The following is a 27,619-nucleotide window of genomic DNA, read 5'->3' as shown; positions in this document are numbered from 1 at the left end:
TATTACAGAAACCAGTACTAAGTGGACACACTGTGGAACCGCACAAATTTATTGGTAAGGGTGTGCTATGGCCACATTTTTTAATGAGAAAGACAAGACTTATTATGTAAGACCATAGCATGGGATGAGATGAGATATAATTCCCGACACAAAAAGTGAGTGTACTGAAAAATCCTAAGTCCAACTGTACAGTGACAAGCATTGTTACGTACCACTTATGATGGTGTGATTCCTAGTTTGATACTAGGGGCAATGAAACTTTACTCATTTAGAAGTTGCCATCATAACTGGAGTATCTATAAGTATGGGAAGCAATTAGATAGCACTGTTTCCTGTAAACGGCCTTAAATATGCTAGTTGCTTTATGTCGCACCGACACAGATAGGTCTTATGGCAACAATGGGACAGGGAAGGGCTAGGAGTGGGAAGAAAGCGGCCATGGCCTTAATTAAGGTACAGCCCCAGCATTTGCCTGGTGTGAAAATGAGAAACCACGGAAAACCCTTAAATATGAGCAAGGTGGAAGGTAACGGGAAGACTAATAGGTGTGTTATGCGTTCCTGTTCATAAAGTGCCGTAGCCCAGTGGGTATGGACTCAAGTTCACAGTGGAAGGCTTGTTTGAATCTTCTTGGGATGTTTTCTTTTTTGTTTTGTTTTTTCCATTCCACTGGCAGCATGTGGCGTTATAATTATTGAATAAACTTGGAATCTTCTTCGTATATCTGCAATATATCCTACTCCCTCCGAATGCCAAAATATAAACCTAAGTATGTTCTTTCCAGAAACACAAAAGACATGACGCTTACAATCTACCCTGGAATGACATACTCCTATTGGACGATATAGACGCGAAAGTAGACAAGTTTAATTCCCTTGTAATCACTCTGTACGATAAACACCCCCTAAGCGACAGATAAAAGTTACAAGTTATAATTCTCATGTTTAGGTCCATATTGAATTGTACAATGAAGTCAAATAAATATTAAATGTTTATTTATTCCACCTGTTCAATACATAAAAAAGATAATGAATTAAATAAAATTATAGGGACATGTTTCGCCCTTTAATTATGGGCATCTTTAGCCTTAATCTCAAACTGAAAGTTGATTAATCAGGTACCTGATTGTAATTAACTTACATATGAATGTGAAGGAAATGTTAGAAATGTGCTAAATGGTTGACAATAGTTATGAAATTCTTAATACCAGGCCAACCCTTTCCGGGTCACGGAGCAATATATTGTGCCTCGCGGGAAGTGCCCCAGCAGTTACGGCGCAATACATTGCGTGTCGAACTTCCCAGCATCATATCTTCGCTTCTCTTTGACTTTCTGCAATGATTGAAGTATTTGTCGTATCTGCCATCTATCAGCTATATTACAGAAGCTTGCGCTCATTTGTATTCTCTTTGGGAGCACTGTTAACTTAAATTTTTCATGTGAATGTCTACTACACTTGCGAGTCAATGCGATCTGATAAACATGGCTGCTCGCAGGAATGCGGAAGTTTTGAAAGGTGATGAAAAAGTGTTTGAAATATTAATGAATGATGAAAGTGAGGGTTCAAATTTGTGTGAAAGTGATTTAGAAAGTGTTGACGATATTGTACCCGAAGTTTCAACTGTTGATGATGAAGGTGTGACAATGATGAAGGATTATAACCAGCTACCGCGAAGAGGCAGAAACGAAATGTATCAACTGATCACCGTGTCTGGGAAAAAGAAACGAGTAATAATACATTTTTACCTACTGATTTCTGCTATAAGCCTGATCTTGCCAGAATCCAGGACTAATCTTTGACTGAAAACTCTCCAGAACTAGACATTTTCAAAATATTTTTTCTGCATACCTTAGTGGAAAAAATAGTCATAGAAAAGAACTTTTATCACTCGCAATACATAGAGAATAATTAGATCATTTCTCCCAGATCCCGAGCATCAAAATGGACTGATGTTACTGTCGAAGAAATGTATTTATTTTAGCAATAAGTATTAATGGGTCATGTAAACAAATATAGCTTAGAAGAATATTGGTTTGTGCCCAGCCCCATGCTTTGAGGAATATCATACAAAAAAACTTTCAAGCAGGTAAATTGTGTGATATTATTGTTTTTCATTTCATTCATCTATATTTTATCCATTTTTGTGAATATAATGTCCAATGAGTGTGTTTTGCTATTTATAGAGAGATTTATTTATGTGCCTGTAAAAACCTAAATTGTGGGGTATGTGAGCATTTAGAAAACCTGACCTTGAAAGGGTTAATAAAGTCTAAAATACAAATGTTCGTAAAGTTATACACTTTCTTGAATGTAGTTAAGAAATTCTTGAAATGAGGCCTTAATGAAGTTTAAAATACAAGAAGTCGTGAGTTTATACACTAGAGGAAACTTTTGGATCTTAAACAGATTGCATATCACTATAATAATCACATCAAGAGGGGTTTATAATAAATGTGAAGTGATAAAACTGTAATTTTCTAGGAGCATGAGAGAAGAAGAGTGCTTGAAGGTAAGTTGCTGTGTTAAATGTTAGCAGGAAGGAACGGCTGTAGTCTCTTGTGTAGAGTCTTAACGTTGAAATTGGTTGACGTAAAGAAGATTCGGAGAGAAAACGTTGTGTGTAATTTCTTTTATTTTCAAGTGAGTGAGTGAGTGAGTGAGTGAGTGAGTAAGTAAGTAAGTAAGTAAGTAAGTAAGTAAGTAAAACAAATAAAATAAAATAAATAAAACAAATCAATCAATCAATCAATCAATCAATCAATCACTGGACTTCTCGAATGAGCTGTTGAACTAAATGCACGGCACATTTTATACTTCGATGTTGGTAACGTGTATTCAACTGACTGAAATGTGTACCTTAATGCATCCACCCACGCGCAGCGGAATTTGTAGCGAGTTTGAACGCTGATAGATAGTGCGTGCGTGGCGCGCTAGACTGCTGTTTTTGTGGTGGCCGCTTCACGAACGGCTGCCTGCATTTTGAACTTATTGGGGAATGACTCACATAGCTGGGTCTCCGTTTTCATTTTACGAGATGAACCTGCCTAGTACAGGCATTGGATGAAAGGTGTTCTGGATCCCTTTCAGGGATCAGGGATTGTATATATTGTACCGTTGTATCTTTTATAATGAAATAGTGTAGTGTTAATATGAATATTATATTAGTTTAAGTGTGGTGTTAATTTTAGGTGTATGTGACGTGGTTGCTCGGAGCACTGTTCATTATGGATTATACGATAATGTAGTGTTCTTCATTTATGTAAGTACTGCATCTTAATTATTTGTTGCTAAGTTTAATATAATTTTGTGTGTGCATGCCTCGGTATTGTGCTGTACATATTATTGTGAGGCATGATTTGAGCTCCTTCATGTGGACTTCGTCCATGTGGACTTCTATTTGGAGCCGTTGTATGGCATTGTGATGTTGCCCGGTGAACTTTGGGAGTGTTTTGATCATTTCCCATTTTATTTTTCCTCTTATTTATTTTATTCTGCTAATTTGGCATGTGCTTCACCATACGTTTCCCCTTATGCTGGTGTTTACATTTATTTATTGCTGGCCGTTGCTTGTAAATTTTTTTTGCCAGTGTTTTTCGTAAATTTTATTTTGATATCTTGTTCTATTAATTTTATAATTTTTCATGCCGGTAGTTTTCTCCCTCGTGACAGTATATTTTGAATTGTGCACCAAGCAATCACTAGTTGTCACTCTTTTTTTTTTAAAAAGATTATTATTATTATTATTATTATTATTATTATTATTATTAAAATTAATTTAAATTTTAGATAGTTATACTCAGGTTTACTTGGTAGTAGGGATTTTTAATATCATCCTTTTAACAAATAATAATTGAGTAGAATGTAATGGATTCTTGATGGAGGTTTCCTAACATTCATGTCGTCATTTTGCATTATTGTGTTATCTTGGTAAATTGATTTGGTGCAACGTGTTATGGTATTAATCTTCTTCTGCTATGCGTTCGGTGTGAATACCTCCATCGAGAATGGTCCTGAGAAAATGTGTTTATTTTTAAGTGTAAATAGGATGTAATATGGTACATTTTTAAGTTTATTTAAGGAACTCCTTACTTAGTTACGCCCCTAGGTTAATCATTTCCATTTAACTGATTATATTTACTTGAACTTGAATTAGTTACCTCAAGATTATTTATTTCTTTATTTATTTAAGAGATTTTTAAAAAAAAACCTTAACTTATGACTTGTAAAACTTATTATTACCTTAATTGAAAGGCACTATATTTAACCAAATTTTACTTCCTTTTTTTTAAAAAAAGATTTATTTAAAGCTCTAATTGTTCCTCCACCTAGATAAAATAGATTTTATTTTTCAAATTTATTTCTTGCTAAAGATGTAAGGTTTTGTATAGTTCATTGAATTAATCATAGTATTTCTTTTTGAAAAAGGGGTACAATTTTTTTTCTTGTAGAGGCTTGTTCTGGTACCCTTGTTGATCCCACCCCTTTTACTTGCTTGGGAAATGGGTCCTTTGTGCTCAATATTCACTCTTCCACATTTGTTTTGGGTTAATTAATTCTGTGTTTTTGTGGCATTTTATTTTGTTTGCTTCTTTGTTGTGATACGACTCCCCATGGCGTTACTAGCCAGATGCCATTTTGATCTCACTAGTGTTAGGGGGCGTGTCAAGCATAGTGAGCAAACCAATCAGATGGCAGGATGCCCCCACTACACTTATTACGCACAAGCAGGTTATTCTAATGGAAAGTATGGCACACCAAGGACCTCACACCTGTGAGCGAGTAGTTGCTCTCGCTGAACAAGGAATTCTAACCGCAAGAGGGGCTGAACGATGCACCATCATCCCACAGAGTACAGCGATGAACTGAATAAGATGTTTTCGAGAACTGAGACACGTAAATGGACATGCTGGTTCGAGTTTGTAGCAGATCTCGAACTGGGAACAGGATGATTGGATGATCGCTGAGGCCCATTCAACCCTGTTCATGAATTCCGTGAAGCTATGCCAGGCCACGTGTTTTCCTGGCAGCTCAAGGACGGTCATGAGATGCCTGAATGAGGCAGGGTTACAATTCTGATGATCGTCCAAGAAACAAAAGCTCACCAATAAGCAGGGGGATGTACCGCTTGTGTTTGCCTTCTCGATTCTCTGCAACATTTCTATCCCGCGAGAGCTCACCCAACTCCAACACACAACAGATGGATGACTAGAGCTCCTATGCTCGATCAAATGTGCTGGTTTGTGCTGAGTGCTGAAAGGGTGAAACACGTACCAGCCCATCATTCGTGAAGGAAAATGTGCCCTCATCACAGAATATGACATTCAACCATCACGTACCGCCTTGGCTGACAGAGCCTGCACGTTTGGAGGTACTTCACACAAAACTATAACATACCTGCTGGACAAAATAGAGTGCATACATTTCTAATGTGAGCACGCGAAGGATAAATAATATCCCCATGGCTGAGAGATGTAACAAGCCATGTCCTGTGGCCATATAAGAACAATGTAATAGAATGTAACTCAGCAAGGCCATGTTGCAATTATACAGAAAGGATAAAGTACATGATTTTTTAGCTTTGGAAAATGGGAAGAAATAACAGTATATTTCAATTAAAAATTTACTAAGAAATGAAATATTGACTATTCATTCAAAATTAAGATCAAAATACCTGTAAGATATCCAGCCATAGGAGTGTTACTGATGAAGAGATCATGCCGCTGATCTTTGTATTCCGTCCATACCGATGATTTATCCAATATATGCGTAACTTTTTCCCCAAACATTAAGCTGCGAGTCATCGATTTGAGAGCTTTTACTATTTGAGCTTTTGTCATGGCTGGGTTTTCCGATGCATCTAATCGACCGTCCAGCAGTCCCAGTAGATATGGCACCATATCAGCATCCAAGGCCTAGAAGACGTATCAGAATAACACATTTTATTCAACAAAGTCACACATAATTAACAACATTAGAGCATTATAAGAAGACCACTTTAAGATGTTACACAAACGTTGGCTCTTAATACCTTGTTAAGAAAGAAGTCATTATTTTTCAGTGTTGATTCAGTTAATCTATCTTATAAGCTTTTCAGTCTGTCAAACATGAATGTAACACTTAGAAACTATAAAGCACCTGTATAAAGTGAACAATTATAATTTACACATATTTTATAGTGTTGTATGTGTTATATTTGTGTTTGACAGACTGAAAGACATATCGTAATACCTTATTGTTTAAATTACATTTCTAAAACATAAGGAGAACATCTGGAAAATAAAAATGATTACATAATTATGAAAACTGACATACTTGTGTAGAAAATATATTTACTTTGGAATAGAGCATAAGCTCTTTCTCCCTAAATATTGGTGCATAAATTAAGATACTTTCACATCTGACTATATAGTTAATCCAGAGACCTACGAAATGTTTCCAACTTGTATTGGAATCGGACAGCATTGATTAAGTTTTGAAGACATGAACACAGCAGCCATTGAAATAAAATTAAGAGTGAGATAAGACTGTGTTCTATTCCTACTTCTCTTTAAACTCTACTATGAAAGACTCTTCCTTGAAGCAATGGAAGGAAAACAGCAGGGTATTGTAGTGAAAGGTAGTGTAATAACCTGAGATACACAGCTGACACGGTTCTACATGTTAAAAGTGCGTAAGATCTACAAGCACTACTGAAATGGGTAGAACAACACAGTGCATCTACAAGCTTGCATCTTGCTCTACATCGCACCGACACAGATAGGTCTTACGGCGACGATGGGACAGGAAAGGGCTAGGAGTGGGAAGGAAGTGGCCGTGGCCTTAAGGTACAGCCCCAGCATTTGCCTGGTGTGAAAATGGGAAACCACGGAAAACCATTTTCAGGGCTGCCGACAGTGGGGTTCGAGCCTACTATCTCCCGAATACTGGATACTGGCCGCACTTAAGCGACTGCAGTTATCGAGCTTGGTACTAAAGAGATCAAGGTAATTGTTGTAAGCAGTCATGCCATTCTCCCTGTTACCTTATTTCCTGGTAAAATATTAGAACAAGTTCACACTGTCAGATATCTAAGCTGTATACTTGAACACAAGTGGAACTATTCAATAGAAATAAGATCTTGGATTAAGCAGGCAAGAACTGCTTTTAAGTAAATGTCCAAAATTCTCTGCAGCAGGGAATTTAACATAAGTCTTTGTCTTTGTACACATCAGTTCTATGTATTCTCAGTATTGCTACACGGTGTTGAGACCTGGACAATCAGGGCTATTTCCAGCAAAAGACTAGATTCTTTGATATGTCATGCTATGGACACCTATCAGATATAATGGGTGGATAAAGTACATAACAATGAAGTGCTTAAACGACTGCAAAAAGAACTAGAGGACATGCACACCATCAAAACAAAAAAACTAGACTACAATCAATCAATCAATCAATCAATCAATCAATCAATCAATCAATCAATCAATCAATCAATCAATCAATCAATCAATCAATCAATCAATCAATCAATCAATCAATCAATCAATCAATACTGATCTGCATTAAGGGCAGTCCCCCAGGTGGCAGATTCCCTATCTGTTGCTTTCCTAGCCTTTTCCGAAATGATTTCAAAGAAATTAGAAATTTATTGAACATCTCCCTTGGTAAGTTATTCCAATCCCTAACTCCCCTTCCTATAAATGAATATTTGCCCCAGTTTGTCCTCTTGAATTCCAACTTTATCTTCATATTGTGATCTTTCCTACTTTTATAGACGCCATTCAAACCTATTCGTCTACTAATGTCAATCCACGCCATCTCTCCGCTGACAGCTCGGAACATACCACTTAGTCGAGCAGCTCTTCTTCTTTCTCTCAATTCTTCCCAACCCAAACATTGCAACATTTTTGTAACGCTACTCTTTTGTCGGAAATCACCCAGAACAAATCGAGCTGCTTTTCTTTGGATTTTTTCCAGTTCTTGAATCAGGTAATCCTGGTGAGGGTCCCATACACTGGAACCATACTCTAGTTGGGGTCTTACCAGAGACTTATATGCACTCTCCTTTACATCCTTACTACAACCCCTAAACACCCTCATAACCATGTGCAGAGATCGGTACCCTTTATTTACAATCCCATTTATGTGATTACCCCAGTGAAGATCTTTCCTTATATTAACACCTAGATACTTACAATGATCCCCAAAAGGAACTTTCACCCCATCAACGCAATAATTAAAACTGAGAGGACTTTTCCTATTTGTGAAACTCACAACCTGACTTTTAGCCCCGTTTATCACCATACCATTGCCTGCTGTCCATCTCACAATATTTTCGAGGTCACGTTGCAGTTGCTCACAATCTTGTAACTTATTTATCACTCTATAGAGAATAACATCATCCGCAAAAAGCCTTACCTCCGATTCCACTCCTTTACTCATATCATTTATATATATAAGAAAACATAAAGGTCCGATAACACTGCCCTGAGGAACTCCCCTCTCAACTATTACAGGGTCAGACAAAGCTTCACCTACTCTAACTCTCTGAGATCTATTTTCTAGAAATATCGCAACCCATTCAGTCACTCTTTTGTCTAATCAAGTTGCACTCATTTTTGCCAGTAGTCTCCCATGATCCACCCTATCAAGTGCTTTAGACAGGTCAATCGCGATACAGTCCATTTGACCTCCAGAATCCAAGATATCTGCTATATCTTGCTGGAATCCTACAAGTTGAGCTTCAGTGGAATAACCTTTCCTAAAACCGAATTGCCTTCTATCGAACCAGTTATTAATTTCACAAACATGTCTAATATAATCAGAAAGAATGCCTTCCCAAAGCTTACATACAATGCATGTCAAACTTACTGGCCTGTAATTTTCAGCTTTATGTCTATCACCCTTTCCTTTATACACAGGGGCTAGTATAGCAACTCTCCATTCATCTGGTATAGCTCCTTCGACCAAACAATAATCAAATAAGTACTTCAGATATGGTACTACATTCCAACCCATTGTCTTTAGTATGTCCCCAGAAATCTGATCAATTCCAGCCGCTTTTCTAGTTTTCAACTTTTGTATCTTATTGTAAATGTCATTGTTATCATATGTAAATTTTATTACTTCTTTGGCCTTAGCCTCCTCCCCTATCTCGACATTATCCTTGTAACCAACAATCTTTACATACTGCTGACTGAATACTTCTGCCTTTTGAAGATCCTCACATACACACTCCCCTTGTTCATTAATTATTCCTGGAATGTCCTCCTTGGAACCTGTTTCTGCCTTAAAATACTTATACATACCCTTCCATTTTTTCACTAAAATTTGTATGACTGCCAATAATGCTTGCCATCATGTTATCCTTAGCTGCTTTCTTTGCTAGATTCAATTTTCTAGTAAGTTCCTTCAATTTCTCCTTACTTCCACAGCCATTTCTAACTCTATTTCTTTCCAGTCTGCACCTCCTTCTTAGTCTCTTTATTTCTCTGTTATAATAAGGTGGGTCTTTACCATTCCTTACCATCCTTAAAAGGTACAAACCTGTTTTCGCATTCCTCAACAATTTCTTTAAACCCATCCCAGAGTCTGTTTACATTTTTATTTACCGTTTTCCACCGATCATAGTTACTTTTTAGAAACTGCCTCATACCTGCTTTATCAGCCATATGGTACTGCCTAACAGTCCTACTTTTAAGACCTTCCTTTCTATCACATTTATTTTTAACTACCACAAAAACAGCTTCATGATCACTAATACCATCTATTACTTCAGTTTCCCTATAGAGCTCATCTGGTTTTATCAGCACCACATCCAAAATATTTTTCCCTCTGGTTGGTTCCATCACTTTCTGAATCAGCTGTCCTTCCCATATTAACTTATTTGCCATTTGTTGTTCATGCTTCCTGTCGTTCGCATTTCCTTCCCAATTGACATCTGGCAAATTCAGATCTCCCGCTACAATCACATTTCTTTCCATGTCGTTTCCCACATAGCTGACTATCCTATCAAATAATTCCGAATCCGCATCAGTGCTACCCTTTCCCGATCTGTACACTCCAAATATATCAAGTTGCCTATTATCTTTAGAAATGAGCCTTACACCTAGAATTTCATGCGTCTCATCTTTAACTTTTTCGTAGCTTACAAATTCTTCTTTCACCAGAATGAAAACTCCCCCTCCCACCTTTCCTATCCTATCTCTACGATAAACACTCCAGTGCCGTGAGAAAATTTCTGCATCCATTATATCATTTCTCAGCCATGATTCAACTCCTATTACAATATCTGGTAAATATATATCTATTAAATTACTTAATTCTATTCCTTTCTTTACAATACTTCTACAGTTCAACACTAACAATTTTATGTCATCCCTACTTGATTTCCAGTTCCCTGTTCCCTTATCACCGCTCCCTAGGCCATCCCGTTTCCCTGAATGTACCTCCCTATTACCCTTCCAAACAAATTTCCTAACTTATACGTACCACTGCGGTTTAAATGAAGGTCATCCGAGCGCAGATCCCTTTCTCCTACCCACCCATTAGGATCTAGAAATTTCACTCCCAGTTTCCCACATACCCACTCCATAGTCTCATTTAAATCCCCAATCACCCTCTAGTCAGTATCCCTCCTACACAGTATTCCACCAATAACAATCTCTGCTTTCTTAAACTTCACCCATGCTGCATTTACCAGATCCCACACATCTCCAACTATGTTGGTACTTATATCAGCTTGCCTTACGTTGTTGGTACCAACGTGAAACACTACCACCTTCTCCTTCCCCTCCTCCCTCTCTTCTACTTTCCTCAACATCTGCCTCAACCTAATTCCTGGATAACTTTCTACCCTGGTTCCCTTTCCTCCACACACTTTCCCCACGTGTCTAACGATGGAATCCCCCATGACCAGAGCCTCAACCCTACCCACCTCATTTGATCCCCTCCCCTCCTGGTCAGCCCTATCTTTCCTGATAGCTGCAGAAGCTACTTCCTCCTCCCTTTTCTCCTTCCCATGACCCTGTTCCACCTGTCTTTTCCTATCCTCTACTCTACATTTCCCTTTCCTACCTTTTCCCTTCCTCCTACTTCCACGCATCTCAGCAACAGTTCCCTGTCCCTCATCTTCCCTCTGTTGTTCTACCTGGAGTGACTCGTACCGATTTCGCACAGACACCTGTCCTGAAGTCTGATCCTGAATAGAGCCCTTGGCCTGCAATCTCCTTCCCCTTAGAACATTAGACCACCTGTCTTCTACAACTCCTCCCTTTCCTTCCCCTCCCTCTTGTACACCTACTGTAACCTGTACATTGTTTGAGGGAGTCCTATCTTCCTTCCTGTCTTCTGTGAGAATCCTAATTATCTCCCTCAAACTTTCCAACTCCTCCCTCATACCCCTCAATGCCTCACCACACCCACAATAAGTACACTCGCGCTCCTTAGCCATTCTTTATGGGGGAAAATTTTTAAATTAAAAAAATAAAATAACTTATTTGCAAAAAAAAAAAAAAAAAAATGAACGGAGGGATATATTGTCTGGGATAGTACACAACAATAAGGTAATTAATATACGACTACACTACAATACTACTTAGTCGTGCTCTATTTTTTTATCCTACAACCCCTAACAGGATAAAAGCTGCTGTTAGTTACTGAATATCGAAAGTAATACACAAGAACTACACAGTTCCAAACTGCAATTAAGCCTATCCTAATTTCACCAATATTTTAGTAAGAGTTTCTACGGATACCTCTACTGCACCAGTACTACACAAATATTTTACAATAATAAAATAAGCACACTAAATTCTAATAGGATATTACTCGTATACTACTGTACAGTACACTACAGTAATTTTTAAACTACTTTCAGACGTATCCTAATTACGATACCGGTACTGTACCGTATGTCACTACTAAGCACAACAGAAATGAAATTTGCAAGAACTACTGTACTCAAAGATTACCAACGAAGCTAAATACTTAGACAAATTATTATTAGTATTACGGTCTAATAGATATACACGAAAGATAACACAAGAATATAGCAGGCAAGATACGGCACTATCTAAATGTACTGTATCTATACTACAATGTATCTACACTACACTACACTGCGTTTGGTTAAATGCTTAAGTATCAAAAGGATTGCCGTACACGAAGAAAAACACGAATATAACTGGCAAGATACTATCTAATATATTATACCTTATCTTCACTACAATTCTACTGAAATGTGGTTATGTGATTATTACAGCTGGTGGATTACTATTATTTTCCCTACTCCACGGGACGGAGAAAAAAAAAAAAAAAAGTGTCCTTAATTAGGCCTACTGAAAAATACGAGGTTGTCTACAATAATTTCTCAAATATTTCAATCAAAACTACTACTACTACTACTACTACTACTACTCCAGGGACTTTAACTGCAATTACTGGGATATATGAACTTTATTATTATTAGCTAATCGCTCATAAATACTGAAAGATCGAGGTAGCGAAATATAAATTACGGATACTAACTACCTACTCAGAAGTACAAATGAATGGAATACAAGGTCAGCTGATTTTTATTTATATTTACTTGACTACACTACACCCTTTGTTCACGACTGTAGCCAACAATGCAATATTTGAATATGAGGAGCGACAATAATCAATAACAATACGACTGTTAACTATTACCGTGTAATCTCTTTAACTTCTTTTTAAATGGAAGTTTACAGGTGTATCGTGTTTTTTAATGTAGTAAATTATTACCTTTGCGATAGTTTGAACGTATATCTATACAAAATACCGGAGAAGTTGCTGCAGAAGTTACGGTACTATTCCTTATGATAATCTGCCTTTGTAAGTACAACCAACAAACCTACAGATATTTACAAATATTTTTAAAGTTAATATTGTTACCTACTTTGGACATATGAGGAGATACAACAAATACCAGCTTCTTTCAAATTGCCATCCAAGGTAAAATTGAAGAAGGAAAAAGAAGAAGAGAAGCAGAAGAAGAAGAAGAAGCCATGGACAAAGACTAATATCTGTTTAAAAAACCTAAGTGATTGGTAATTCTTTTTTGAGTAGCAGAAAACAAATAGCAATTTATTCACGAGTTATATTTTTGGGTTTATGCCATGTAAATTTTGTGAGACTGGGAGGAGGAGGAGGAGGAGAAATGATGTAATTAATCCTCTTACTTCTACCAGTCTCACAAAATTTCTATAAAGTAATGTGTATTTGTATATATTAAAACAACATCTGAAAAGACAACTTTTGTATGTTCTGAAATACACCAATAATCCATTAAAGCTGTCAGTATGCAGAAACATTACAAGCAGGCACTAGACCACATGGAAAGAAAGAATATTTGCAAGAAAGAATCTTTGCATGTCAGAGATACAGTTATATTATTGTTTAGAAGTGTTATAGGAAGATACATTCAGGGGAATGGGAAAGGCTAGGGAGCAGTGAGGAGAGTACAAGGATGACAAAGTTATTAAGCTGTAGAAGTACTGTAATCACTAATATCAGTTATGTGGAGAACAACACAGAACAGAAATGATTGTAGTGTGTGAACTCAATTTACCACATGTTAACTGAGAATGACACAAAGCATGACCAACAAATAATAAATTAATCTGGGAACGACAGCTGAATCAGAAAGTGATGGAACCAAATATAGGGAAGAATGTTCTAGATGTGGTGTTGATAAAACCAGATGAGCTCTATAGAGAAACTGAAGTGATAGATGGCATAAGTGAACGCAAAGCCGTTTTAGTCATAGTTAAAATTAAATATGACTAGCACTTACCCGCCGGCTCCGCCTGCAATGTATTACATTGTTCATGTTGCAACGTTTCAAGGTAATGAAATAATACGCATGATGGGGGTGAAGCTGATTCATCCACGTTGTGCCCCTGGATAGGTATTTGATATCTCAAATGCTGAAATGAATGTCAGCACTTGGCTGCCAGACTATCTTTATAAGATCTCCTGGCAAATTTAAACATGCAGATTGCACCAATTCAAACTACTGTTCCCAATGGCTTCTTTCAGCCCCATGACAAAGAAATTGGGAAATGGCATCAAAATCTGCCAACTTAATGTTGAAGGCATCAGTCGATGTAAATGTGAATATCTCTCCAGAATGCTCTGGGATAAAAACACTGATTAGTACTACTCCAGGAAACTCAGGTAGCCAGTGAGGAAGAACTCAAGAAGAGAGGGAGAATTTATGATTATGATGTAACTGGAGCGACCTATGATAGTGTGTACGGAGTAGCACCATATGCTCGTAAAAAATCTGGATCATGTGGAGTTTCCCTCCTGTAATGCAGATAACAGCATCCATACAATTGTGGTAAGTGTCCAAGACTTAACAGTAGTTAATATCTACAAACCACCAATAATCCCCTGGCCTACCCAAGTTCTCCCAGCTTTTAATCATCCTGCCATCTATGCTGGAGACTTCAACAGTCATCACGAAAGTTGGAAGTATGTAAAAGATGATGAGTGTGGTAGTGCTCTCGTTGCATGGGCTGAAGATCTGAACCTACAACTTATTTTCGATGCTAAAGATAGGGGAACATTCAGATCAGCTAGTTGGAAACATGAATACAAACCAGACCTCTGTTTTGTCACCAGGCTATCCCTTTGCCATCTAAAGAAAGGTGTTGGAAGATTTTCCAAGATGTCAACACACACCAGTACTCATAGAAACCGATATCTCCATTCCTTTAATTCAATCATTCCCCCATTCCAGATGGAACTTTCAAAAGGCAGACTGGACAAAATTTTCATCGGAACTAGACAAATACATCAAACAGATCCCTGCAAGTAGCAGTAACTATCAGAGATTTGTGGGCCTTGTTACATCAATAGCCAAAAAGTATATTCCAAGGGGTTACAGGGAAGATTATGTTTCTGGGTGGAATGAGGAAAGTGATGCCCTCTATAATGAATTCCTAGAAATAGTGACCATAAAGAGCTGTAACATCATCTTACACATGCTTTGTAGAACAACTTGGGGTGCCTCTGCTACAACCTTGAGGTGTTCTACACTGAGTCTAGTCTTCTCTGCAGCTGAATATTGTTGTCCAGTATGGCTAAACAGTAGTCATGTGAAGCTTGCTGACACCCAGCTGAACAACACAATGAGAATGATCTCAGGTTTAATAAGATCCACACCTTCCTACTGGCTTCCTGTGCTCAGTAATATCATGCCACCTTCCCTTCACAGGACACAAGTGCTTATAAGGGAATATAATAAAATTCTAAGGAACTCCACACTGCCTATTCATGATGACATTCCTGCTATTGAAACAAATCGGCTTAAATCAAGAACTCCACAGATCCGGTGTGCCCAGATGCTATCTGCAAGCAGTTTCTGCTCCACTGCACAGTGGAGGGAAGACTGCACATCAAAAAATGACCCTCAGCACTGGCCACTATCCAGCATCATGAACTTTCAAGAAAAATGTGGAGTACACTGACTAGGATCCGTTCTGGGCATGGAGTCTGTGCCTACTGCCTGTTCAAGTGGGGAAAGATTACATCCTCCCAGTGTGATTGTGGTGTCCCTGCTCAGACAATCCAACATATTGTGCGTGGGTGCAACTTACGAGCCTATCATGGGAACTGGACAGATTTCCTCAGTGCTTTGTCAGCTTCACTTGCATGGATAGATGCTTCGGGTACTGGGCTGTGAATTGTTGTGTCTCTTATCCACAGTAGCTTGTAATTGTGAAGTTACTTTGTAAATCTGTATATAGTTAATTTTTTACCTTTATCTCGTAAGCATGTTTTCCTTTCCATATGCTAAATAATAATAAATACGCATGATCTGTTGTGGTAATAGAATGTAATATTATATCAACAAACACTTGAAAATATATCAGAAATGGAAACTGAATAACATTTGTATTTCTGCAGTTTGGTAACTTTTTGAACTTATTGCAAATTACCGATATCAATTTGTAATTTTATACATATTTTTTCCTAAATGTGAAATCATTAACCTAGTGGCGTAGGATAAACAACATTACATCACACTACTGGGAGTGTAAATGTATAATTCCCTCGGAGTTACAACCCTCGAGCAAGCTATATATATGTATACAGTAACTGACCATGAAAGAAACCTGTAGTTATGATTTCCGCTAATGATGGAAATGAGGTGAAAGATTCAGAGCAGATTTTCCAATTGCTGCAATGTATGGCTGTGGTAAAGATAATGTCAAGAGCAAATAATTGCAGGATTGCTTTGAAAGTTACTTACATGTGATCAGAATTCAATTTTGAAGGTACTCTGGTTGCATTTATTCATTACAAATGACATAAATTACGAAAATATGATTTGCATAACTGTGCTTTTCTTCCATTCTGAGTAGTTATGAATATATGGCACCCTACACCAACGAACAATTTAGCCCTGGTATCTCTGCAATCTCTACGAAGTTTGGTCATGACACCTGAGTGTCAAAGACAATACACTGCTATGTTGTACCATACAGCAAAATCCACCATCTAAGAGCAAACATTTGATACCTGTGTATAGAACAGAGGTTAAGAACTGCAGAGAAATGCAAAATGACTGTACATACGATTGAAGTAAGTGCAGTAATCCAATCTATGACTAATACAAAGTCTGTATAGGTTGGAATAAACAGAGTCAAGAAAATACATCTGAAAGCAATCGCACAGTACTTATTCTAAGCAATAAATTGCTATGCTGTATCACAGAGCAAAATCTGCTACCTGTAAAATAATAATTTGATACTCATTTATGGAATTTAGGTTAATTTTCCTAAGAATAAATCACTAATTGTTCAATAGATATTGTTGTCATCGACCGGGCAAATGGTGATTGATCCCACTGTAAGATTCGAAGAAAATGAAGAGCAGCCTTGATTGGTGTGCGAGGAGAAAAAGGCCATATACGAAGCATGCCTTGAGGACCTCGGAAAGAAAGATGAAATTACAAAATGGGAAGTCGTTGGCCTTATGATCGGCGCTAGAGAGACAATTCCTAAGGAGATGCTGAACTTCTTAAGAAACAAAATCTCGAACACCATTATCCAGACCACGGCGGACTCTGCGTTCAAAACTTCATTGGCGATTGTTAGACACCACTTGTACTCTCTGACTTGAAGAATCATGTATTGGATTTTTTTTTTCAAATAAAATCTGAAAGAGAGTTATGACTCAGGCCCTGCTTAATCCATATAAAATAAATATTATTCATATGAACTGATCAGGAGGCCAATCTTTTGATCCCTAATAGGGGTGGCTATCAGGTGGATTATCTCTTATTTCAAGTTCTATGCTATTTGTTTATCCAGTCTATCCGTTAAGACTGTTCGTATCAAAAATGATGTCAACACGTGAAACCTTTACCCATATATTGTATATTAAGACCGGTTTTATGAAATCTTTGATGATATACAACCCGCCCGATTCATTTATGGGATTGAGGTTAATTTTCCAGAAAATAAATTGCTAGATTGTATCATAGGGCAAAATACAGTGATATACCAACACAGAGTTTAGTCCTGTACCACTGTATGAGGTTTGACCATATACTATTCTAAATTCCATGCTGCTGACAAGAGTAATTATGATAGGTAGAAAATGGTAAATAACAATGTAAATAGTCTATGGAACGGATTTAACGCAACTGCTGAGGGGTGTGACAACAAGTAAGTACCTTTAAAGGTGCTAAGGAATGTTGAATAACCAGTATATTACAACAGCAAAATAAGGAGATCAAGAAGAAGATGCAGGTTGGAAAGAAACAAGTTGGAATGGTTGTTGCGTACAATCTATTACTTTTTGCTATCCTAAATCCCATGCTTTTCGTATGTCTAGTTTATTCCTTACGAACTTTGGTATAAAAAATGGCATCAAAACCTTCTAGCCGTATATTACATATAATGATTAATGACTAATTTTATTTTATTAAATCTTTGATGATATAACTACCTCTACAAACTGTCTGAGTGCCTCATGAGCCTTTGTGCAAATTTTGGTACTGATCAGTGGAGGTGTGTAGATTTGTTTATTATTATTTATCGATATGGCTACCTGTGGGCCACGTTTACACAATCTTCCTTCTGTCACGTAGTAGACTGATACCCTTTTCTTTACACTCTCGCCAAAGATTCTTGAGTCTTTCACTTCTTCTTGCTCGCTCTTCCACCGAGATGTTCTGTGGCTTTGCATGTTGCTCTTCAGACGCATCCCTCATTCCTGCAACCTTCTTCCTAAATGATGTCCTTTCTTTTATATCCTCCTCCTTGATACCTATTTCTGCCAAGTCATTGTGCACCTGTGTAAGCCATCCTGGTTGTTTTTTCCACTTTTCCTGCAGAAGAAGTATCCTGTTAGCCAATCTTTCAGGGTTCATTCTTTTGATATGCCCATAAAACGTCAGTCTCCTTTTCCTCATTACAGTTGTGATTCTGTGTAGATTTGTATAACGAAAAAACAAACTTACTTTTGATTTTATAGATATACAGTAGATACAAAGGAAAGTTCTAAATTAGGACTATTAAGCAGTATCAGATAGTTGACAAGAGAGTAATTATGATAGGTGGAAAATGGTGCATAACAATGTAAACTGCCTATGGAACAGGTTTAAGCATCTGCTGAGGGGTGTGAAAACAAGTATGTACCTTTAAAGGTGGTAAAGAATGGTAAATACCCAGTATATTATAACAGCAAAATAAAGAGACCACGAAGGAAATGAAGGCTGGTAAGAAACAAGTTTGGAATGGACGTTGAAGTAAGGAGAAAATGAAGGAACTTGCTACAAAACTGAATTTAGCAAAAAAGTCAGTTAAGGATAACATGATGGATAGTATAATTGGAAGTCATGAATTTTTATTGAAAAACAGAAGGGTGTTAGGTATTTTAAGGCAGATACATGTTCCAGGAAGGACATTCCAGGAATCATAAATGACCAAGGAGGAGCTGGACAGTTAGACATAAGGATAACGTCCATGCAGAGGAGGTGACTATACTAGTGAAATACTGAAATTTACCTATGACAAAGATATTTGCAAAAAGTTACTGTACCTACAAAAGTTGAAAGCTGGAACAGCTAAAAATGGTAAGATTTCTGGGGATGGGTTAGGATATATTACCTTATCTGAAGTAACAGTTTGCATGAAGGAGCTATTATCGATGCAAAGACGGCAATGAAGATTTAATTTGGATCAATAGCATCTCGTGTATAAAATCACAGGAGCACATTAACACCCACATTATTTTGCTGACATTGCATTTAATTATTTTTCAAAAACAACAGTTAAGTATTGTTTTGCTTATCCAGTTGTTGGTTATAAATGTCCATTTTCACAGAGCAAACATACAAATGAAGCTCTCCTAACAGATAATCACAAGCGAGTCAAAATATGAGAGTTGCTCAATTATTTCTGCTGATGCTGTGTGGGTGTGCGCACGCGAAGTCGGGGAATAAGTCGCTACAATCTAGGCCATAAATGATTGCATTCACGCTGAGTGAAATGGTAGTTTAGGGGAAGGCCTAAAATTTAATTATCAATTATGTTATTAGTTATCGTATCTTAATGAAATTTGGTATGCGAAGTCAGGGAATAACTCGCTATAATCTAGGCCATAAATAATTGTATTCACACAGAGTAAAATGGTAGTTTAGGGGAAGGCCTAAAATTTAATTCTCAAGTATTTGTTATTAGTGGTCGTATATTAACAAAATTTGGTACGCAAAGTCGGGGAATAAGTCGCTACAATCTAGGCCATAAATAATTGTATTAAAGCTGAGAAAAATGGTAGTTTAGGAGAAGGCCTAAAAAATTCTCAAATATTTATGTTATTTGTGGTCCTGTCTTAATGAAAATCGGTATACAAAGTCGGTGAATACGTCGCTATAATCTAGGCCATAAATAATTTTATTCACGATGAGTGAAATGGTAGTTTAGGGGAAGGACTAAAATGTAATTCTCAAATACTTCTGTTATTAATGGTCGTATAAAGTTATATAGCATTAAATTTCCAATCATTTATGTCTTATACATTGTTACCGCACCGGCTATGATCACAGAGATATTCATGAATTTGGATTTTTATTACTAAGTCCATATCAGCGCTGAGTCACAAGAAAATGGGTAAACAGAATTTAATGAAAATCAGTATGGCTAGTCGGGGAATAAGGAACTAGACTCTACGCTACAAATAATTTTTCAAGACGCCCTAATATCACAGAGTCGAAAGAAAACTAAATGTGAAGGTCTACAATATAGAAAGCTTACAAAATTGATCAACAATAACATTACGTTGACCATTGTTTGTTGTGATGTGTTTTGTGCCTTCTGTTGCCACTCATCTCCGATAGGATTACTGCTGCGTACCGAGTATTATTTTTAATTTGCCTTGCGTCGCACCGACACAGATAGGTCTTATGGCGATGATGGGGTACGAAAGGGCTACGAGTGTGAAGGATGCGGTCAGGGCCTTAATTAAGGTACAGTCCCAAAATTTGCTTGGTGTGAAAATGGGAAACTACTGAATAAACTCTTCAGGGCTGCCGACAGTGGGGTTCGAATCCACTACATCCCGGATGCTAGCTCACAGCTGCGTGCCCCTTACCACATGGACAACTCGCCCGGTCCTACCGAGTGTAACAGCCTTCCTGAATATTGGCGGGAAGTAGCTGGGAGTTAGATAACTTTCTTCTTTAGCATGCCATTCCTCTGGTTCATACATTTTCTGACACTACTGGTACATAACACACTGGTTCATCATAGCATTCGAGCTATTCAATCCCTACTCTGAGGCACTGATTGGAATGAGCAGTGTGCATATTTAATGGAGTAAAGGCAGAGGAGTGTTCACGGCTGTCTGCGGCCTGGTCATTCCAGTTCTGGAACTTAGGACTCAGTTCAGCACTGTTGTACTGTTCGTTAAAAGTGACAATATGTGCGTTTTTTTCATTTGATCGCGTATTTTATATGATTACATTGCTTTTAATCGCTACTTTCCTAGTGATGTTTTTGTAATGACCTATGTTGACTTCAGTTAGGGAAAACCACAAAGTCAGTCTTTGTGAAAATCCCGTTGCGAAGCACGGATGCATCAGCTAGTTATAAATATTACTGAATCACAGTTAATTTCTTTATATGTGTTTGTGTGTGCTGCCTGTAGTTATCGTGAATATAAATTAGTTACTGTATAATCTTGAATACCACCCGCACTGTTTTTTCGAAAATATCGCTTCCAAAATTAGGTGCGGGTCTTATTTAAAATTATGGGAAATTTATCTTTCCGAATGCACGTAAATCGGGTATCACCACCGGCACGGCTTGGCAGCCATGCTCTCTCCGCTCTCAGTATACGCTACTTCCGCGCTTGGCGTCAGTCTCACGCACGTTCTCGGAGTACCAACATGAATTCCACAAAGCGTTTGCGATCTTTTACTGCGAGTGAGAAACTGAAAGTAGTTCGGGAAGCCGAAATTATTGGAAATCGTGCCGCCGGTAGGAAATATGATATTGACGAGTCGTGTATTCGCGATTGGAGAAAGAAGAAACATGTGCTATTAACATGTAGCGGTGATTGTAGAGCTTTTCGTGGACTGAGTGTACAGTTTCCAGAAATGGAATGGATGGCGGCTGATAATCACATACTGACGCCAAATGGTCACATTCAGTGCCCGGAAGTTCAGCTGCTGTGTTTGTGGATTTTGGCGGCATAGAATCGTATCCCTGGAGACCTCATAGGAAGAGCTTCAGGAAATGTAGCATTTCTAATGCTATGGATGACAGCGATGATGACATTTTGTGGGAAGGTGAAGGTGATGGTGGTGGTGGTGGTGGTGATGATGATGATGATGATGATGATGAAGAATGAACTCGTTGGATATCGTTCTGGAAATGCTTGTTTACTTTTATTTGTATTTTCTAATTATTTGATTGTGTTAGTAAAGATTGTAAATAATTTTGACCTCACATTTAAAAAAAAATTGTTCTTTAAAAATAAGGGTGCGGGTCTTATTCGGTGGCGGGCGGTATTTCTTCATTCATACTCGTAGCATACTATGTTTGTTTCCATTAACGCTTATTAATTTTTGTTTGTACCTACTCAGAGGAGCGTTAGTTTGAGGTCCATATCAACAACAAATACCAGTAACTTTCAGTACCTGCTTCAAAAGCAAAGGTTGCAAATAAAGACAGCTGCACATCATCAATCCGATTGTTGACAAAACTGAAGTTGTGAGATGAAAGCGTGTGTATAAAAGAAAATTTATACGGGAATGGTACACAAAACATGGTTTTGTAGATGTGACACACTTAACGCGTTCTGTTTCCTGGGCCTCTTATTTGGGGAGATATTGCGTGAACAAGGAAGGGTGTTACAGATTAGGGGCATATGAGTAGATAGATAGATATATATATATTTATTGAACATAACAGGCGAATTTGCCCCGATACATGTTCACATGGACAACTCACATCAAGAGAAAAGAAAAGAAATACCGGATTCCCTGGGCATGCCATGAGGGTTCATTGGATACCCCGGAAACATGACACTCCCAAGGTAGAATCACCACGGCAGTCATCCTCAGTCTCTCATGCCACGCCAATCTTCTCTACTTAATATTAAGACACGAAATAAAATGAATGATAAAGAATAATAATAATAATAATAATAATAATAAACAAAAATCTACCTACAAAACAACTAATCTGGCCCTACCCTGACCTTGCAATCACCACATGACTGTCACAACATATAGTTCCGCAAAAGAACAAAAACCGCTGACATTACATTACAACAGATTAAGCTCAAGCCCTTGTATACATAGTTGCTTACTTCGCAATCCTTGTTACTTAACTGGCTTACCCTGTATTAAAAGTATACCAAATGAGAACAATCGCATACTTTCATGCAATCTCGCAAACGGTACTTCACAATCTGAATGCACATCGCTGTCACTCGGTCTTACTTCACCTCAAGGCACGAATTCTACATTCTTCACTATGTCACCAGCACTTCACTTACTGCTGAACTCGCCTAACAAACTCAACCACTGAATACTGTTAAACAAGACCCCCATAAACATTGTAAACACCTGTCCCCATTCCCAAACACATACCTCCTTATTTCCTCCAAGCTATACTCACCACCATTGCCCTATGAATCTCCTTTTTCCATTTTTCTTAAACATGCCTTTTTAACCGCACATAAATACTGGTTCAATTCTCCTCCGTCTTCCCATTCCTTAATAATCCACCTTATAATACTCCGCTCGTCCCCTATTCCTAACATTTCCCAACGTTTGGCACTCAATAGACTATTTCTGATCTTACTTATTTCTTCACAATTACCTAATAAGTGAAAATCACTGTTCTCTGCCCCACAAAGTATACATACCAACTTCTCTCAACCTTTTAACCATCCCTTATTTTTATGAAGCCCCAACAGCCACCAAACCAACCCTCTCCTGTTTAACCTCTCAACATTTCTAATATTTATCCCCGTTACTTCTTCTACTTTATTAAAAACACTAAGAGAACTTCTTACTCTATTTTCAGCCAATAATTTCTGCCTATACAAATCTTTAATCCTCCTTGTCAGTACCTTCATCCCTCTAATTCCGTCTTCATCCACACCTCTTCTCATCCAATATCTAACTATTCTTTTCACACACTCAGATTCCAAATCCTCCCCACACATTAGTTCTGCCCCTGCATTAGCTGTGCACAGCGGCAGTCCCATCACCATCTTACCAAAGTTACTTATAATTCTTCTTAATTCACCTCTTTTCTCATTCAACCCCCATACTTCTGCACCATAGAATACCCTATTGAAAATTACCGATCTTAACACTAACCTCAAGGTTTTATAACTGATACCCGGATATTTAACTAACAAGTTTTTGACTGAGGCTAGGGCTGCCAAACCTCTGCTTTTCGCCCTACTAATCTGATCATTCCAAGTTCCTTTACTGTTAATAATGACTCCTAAATATTCCTGATACTATCCAAGTGCTACAATCACTAATGGATAGAATTGTAAGAGTCAGCAGCCAATACGGGCTTGAAATAAACACCGCAAAGACAAAACTCATGGTTATAAGTAAGGAAAATATTTCCGGAATAAACTTGGTTATAAATCAAAAGAGTATAGAAAGGGTAAAACAATATACATACCTTGGAACCATAATAAATGAAGACTGGGACTGCTCACAAGAAGTCAAGGTACGCATTGGAAAAGCAAGAAGTGTGTTCCAGAAAATGAGTAATGTGTTTAAAAGCCACAATCTAACTTTAGGGACTATAATCCGACTTCTGCACTGTTATGTATTTTCTGTTCTTTTATATGGTGTAGAGACATGGACCTTAAATAAAAACACAGAGAAGAAGCTGGAGGCCTTCGAAACATGGCTTTATAGGCGGATCCTGAGAATATCTTGGACCCAGAGAATTACAAACGTGGAAGTAATGAGAAGGATGAACACAACACCTCAGTTGATCAAGATAGTGAAATGCCGAAAGCTGCAGTATCTGGGACATATAATGCGCAACACAGATAGATACAACCTACTCCAAAAAATACTCCAGGGGAAAATCAACAGCAAAAGAGGTCCTGGAAGAAGAAGAATATTTTGGCTTGACAATCTTAGAGGCTGGTGCAATATGTCATCAGTTGAACTGTTCAGCTCTGCCACAAACAAGACGAAAATAGCCATCATAATCGCCAACAACCGAAACGGATAGGCACCGAAAGAAGAAGAAGAAGAAAAAATATTCCAACTTCCTTTCTTGTTCCAACCCTTCTCCCTGCAGGACCCATTTCCCGTTCTCCCCTCTACCTCTGTTTCCCTGGGCTACTAGCATTTTAGATTTATTCCCATTAATTCTCAGGTCCCATTTCTTCGCGAAATCCAACACTGCATATAAAGCTTTCTGTATCCCTCCTGCAGTTAATATTACATCGTCCGCAAAAATCAATCTCGGAACCTCTAACCCATTAATTACTGGCACGGCCCAATTTCTATCCCCATGCCCATCCAAGATATCGTTGATAAATAAAATAAACAATATTGGCGATAATTTGCACCCTTGCTTCAAACCCACCTCGGACTCTTAAGGGTCTGCTCAATCTAACATCTCCCAATTTTACACAAAATCTGACCACCCTATATATTCCCTCCACTGCTCTCATCATTTTTTCCGAAACCCCCAACCTACCCAATTTCTCCAATAGAGCCTCTCTATTCACCTTATCAAACGCTTTTTCAAAATTAATTGCTGCCACATACACCTTACTTCTATACAGGCTCTTATACTTCTCTAAGACTGTCCTTACTATCATTATATTACCCACTATTCTTTTCTTTTTTCTAAATCCTCCTTGGTAATCTGTCAATATTTTATTTCTTTCGGCCCATTCACTTAACCTGTTCGCCAACTTACTTAAGGAGTCTAACAGAGATATTCCTCTATAATTGTTCAAACTATTCTTACTACCCTTTCCCTTATATAGTGGACATACAATTCCTATTTCCCATTCCTTCTGGTACTTCCCCCCCATCATAGATCTTATCGAATAGTTTAACTATGCCCTCCAACATTATCACATTTTTGCTCATTTCTTTCCAATACTTGTTATTGATCCCATTACATCCCCCAGCCAATTTGTCCCCGATTCTTCTCATCACTCCCAAGATTCTTCCCTTGTAATTTACTTGTCCAAATCATAATTTGCCACTCTTCTATTCCTCCAAATTACTTCTTCCCCCATCTCCCTCCACCATTCTTCCCCCTTACCCCCAAGTAATTCACCAAAATACCTCACCCACTGAACTTCCTCAATGCTCATTCTCTCTATACTCCTTCCACCCTTAATTATTCTATTAATCCTTCCCCAAACTTTTTCAATGCTATTAGTCTTACAATCTTTATTTATGGCTTCAGTTTGTTCCCCTAACCACGCCGTTTTTACCTCACAAATTTTCTTTTCATACTCCTTCCTCAACTTACAGAAAACCTCCCTTTCTGCACTCCCACCTTTCTTTCTATACTCTTCTAACGCACCCACCACCCTCCTCCGCATTCCTTCACACTCTGTATTAAACCATTCTTCACCCTCTTTCTTTTTCTTCCTTCTACATTCTACCTTCTGTGCTATCATCATTGTTGGATGTAGCATCAATTCCAAGGTCTCCTCTAACGCACCTTCGCAACCATATTTCAAAAATTGTAATTCGTCTTTTGCTACTCTATCCCAATCCCGTCCCACTTTCTCTGACCATTTGTACTTGTTATATCCACTCCCTAATTTATCCTTCATCTTAACTTCCGTCCTTATATGCGTCTCTTCCCCCCTTTTGAACACAATCCACACTGGGAAATGGTGTGTTTCCGTCCGTCCGTCCATCCATCCATCCATAATACACAAATTTCCCGCAGCGCACATCTCTAGGAGTTTCTCCCCATAGCTGCTGATAATTTTATCCTCGCTACTTCTAGGGAGGTACATTCAGGGAAACGGGATGGCCTAGGGAGCGGTGATAAGGGAACAGGGAACTGGAAATCAAGTAGTGGAAGTAAGTAATTGTTAGTGTTGAACTGTAGAAGTATTGTAAAGAAAGGAATAGAATTAAGTAATTTAATAGATATATATTTACCAGATATTATAATAGTTGAATCATGGCTGAGAAATGATATAATGGATGCAGAAATTTTCTCACGGCACTGGAGTGTGTATCGTAGAGATAGGATAGGAATGGTGGGAGGGGGAGTGTTCATTCTCGTGAAAGAAGAATTTGTAAGCTACGAAAAAGTTAAAGATGAGACACATGAAATTCTAGGTGTAAGGCTCATTTCTAAAGATAATAGGCAACTTGATATATTTGGAGTGTACAGATCGGGAAAGAGTAGCACTGATGCGGATTCGGAATGATTTGATAGGATAGTCAGCTATGTGGGAAACGATATGGAAAGAAATGTGATTGTAGTGGGAGATCTGAATTTGCCAGATGTAAATTGGGAAGGAAATGCGAACAACAGGAAGCATGACCAACAAATGGCAAATAAGTTAATATGGGAAGGACAGCTGATTCAGAAAGTGATGGAACCAACCAGAGGGAAAAATATTTTGGATGTCGTGCTGATAAAACCAGATGAGCTCTATAGGGAAACTGAAGTAATAGATGGTATTAGTGATCATGAAGCTGTTTTTGTGGTAGTTAAAAATAAATGTGATAGAAAGGAAGGTCTCAAAAGTAGGACTGTTAGGCAGTACCATATGGCTGATAAAGCAGGCATGAGGCAGTTTCTAAAAAGTAACTATGATCGGTGGAAAACGGTAAATAAAAATGTAAACAGACTCTGGGATGGGTTTAAAGAAATTGTTGAGGAATGCGAAAACAGGTTTGTACCTTTAAGGGTGGTAAGGAATGGTAAAGACCCACCTTATTATAATAGAGAAATAAAGAGACAAAGAAGGAGGTGCAGACTGGAAAGAAATAGAGTTAGAAATGGCTGTGGAAGTAAGGAGAAATTGAAGGAACTTACTAGAAAATTGAATCTAGCAAAGAAGGCAGCTAAGGATAACATGATGGCAAGCATAATTGGCAGTCATACAAAT

The 27,619-nt window shown here is 37.9% G+C and overlaps 1 protein-coding gene across 1 annotated transcript in view; it reads right to left on the bottom strand.

Annotated features, from left to right (window-relative positions):
* Rme-8 (receptor mediated endocytosis 8) overlaps positions 1-27,619 on the bottom strand; it is a 397,451-nt gene that overhangs the window by 11,668 nt on the left and 358,164 nt on the right. The window contains exon 36 of the mRNA XM_067147687.2: positions 5,673-5,913. Within this exon, the coding sequence (XP_067003788.2) occupies positions 5,673-5,913 (241 nt within the window). The remainder of the gene's footprint in view (positions 1-5,672; positions 5,914-27,619) is intronic.

This window comes from Anabrus simplex, chromosome 5, assembly GCF_040414725.1.
Source record: "Anabrus simplex isolate iqAnaSimp1 chromosome 5, ASM4041472v1, whole genome shotgun sequence".
In the NCBI taxonomy this organism is placed as follows: Eukaryota; Metazoa; Arthropoda; class Insecta; order Orthoptera; family Tettigoniidae; genus Anabrus; species Anabrus simplex.
Note: the sequence above shows the minus strand (reverse complement) of the source record. Positions and strands in the feature narration are given on the sequence as shown.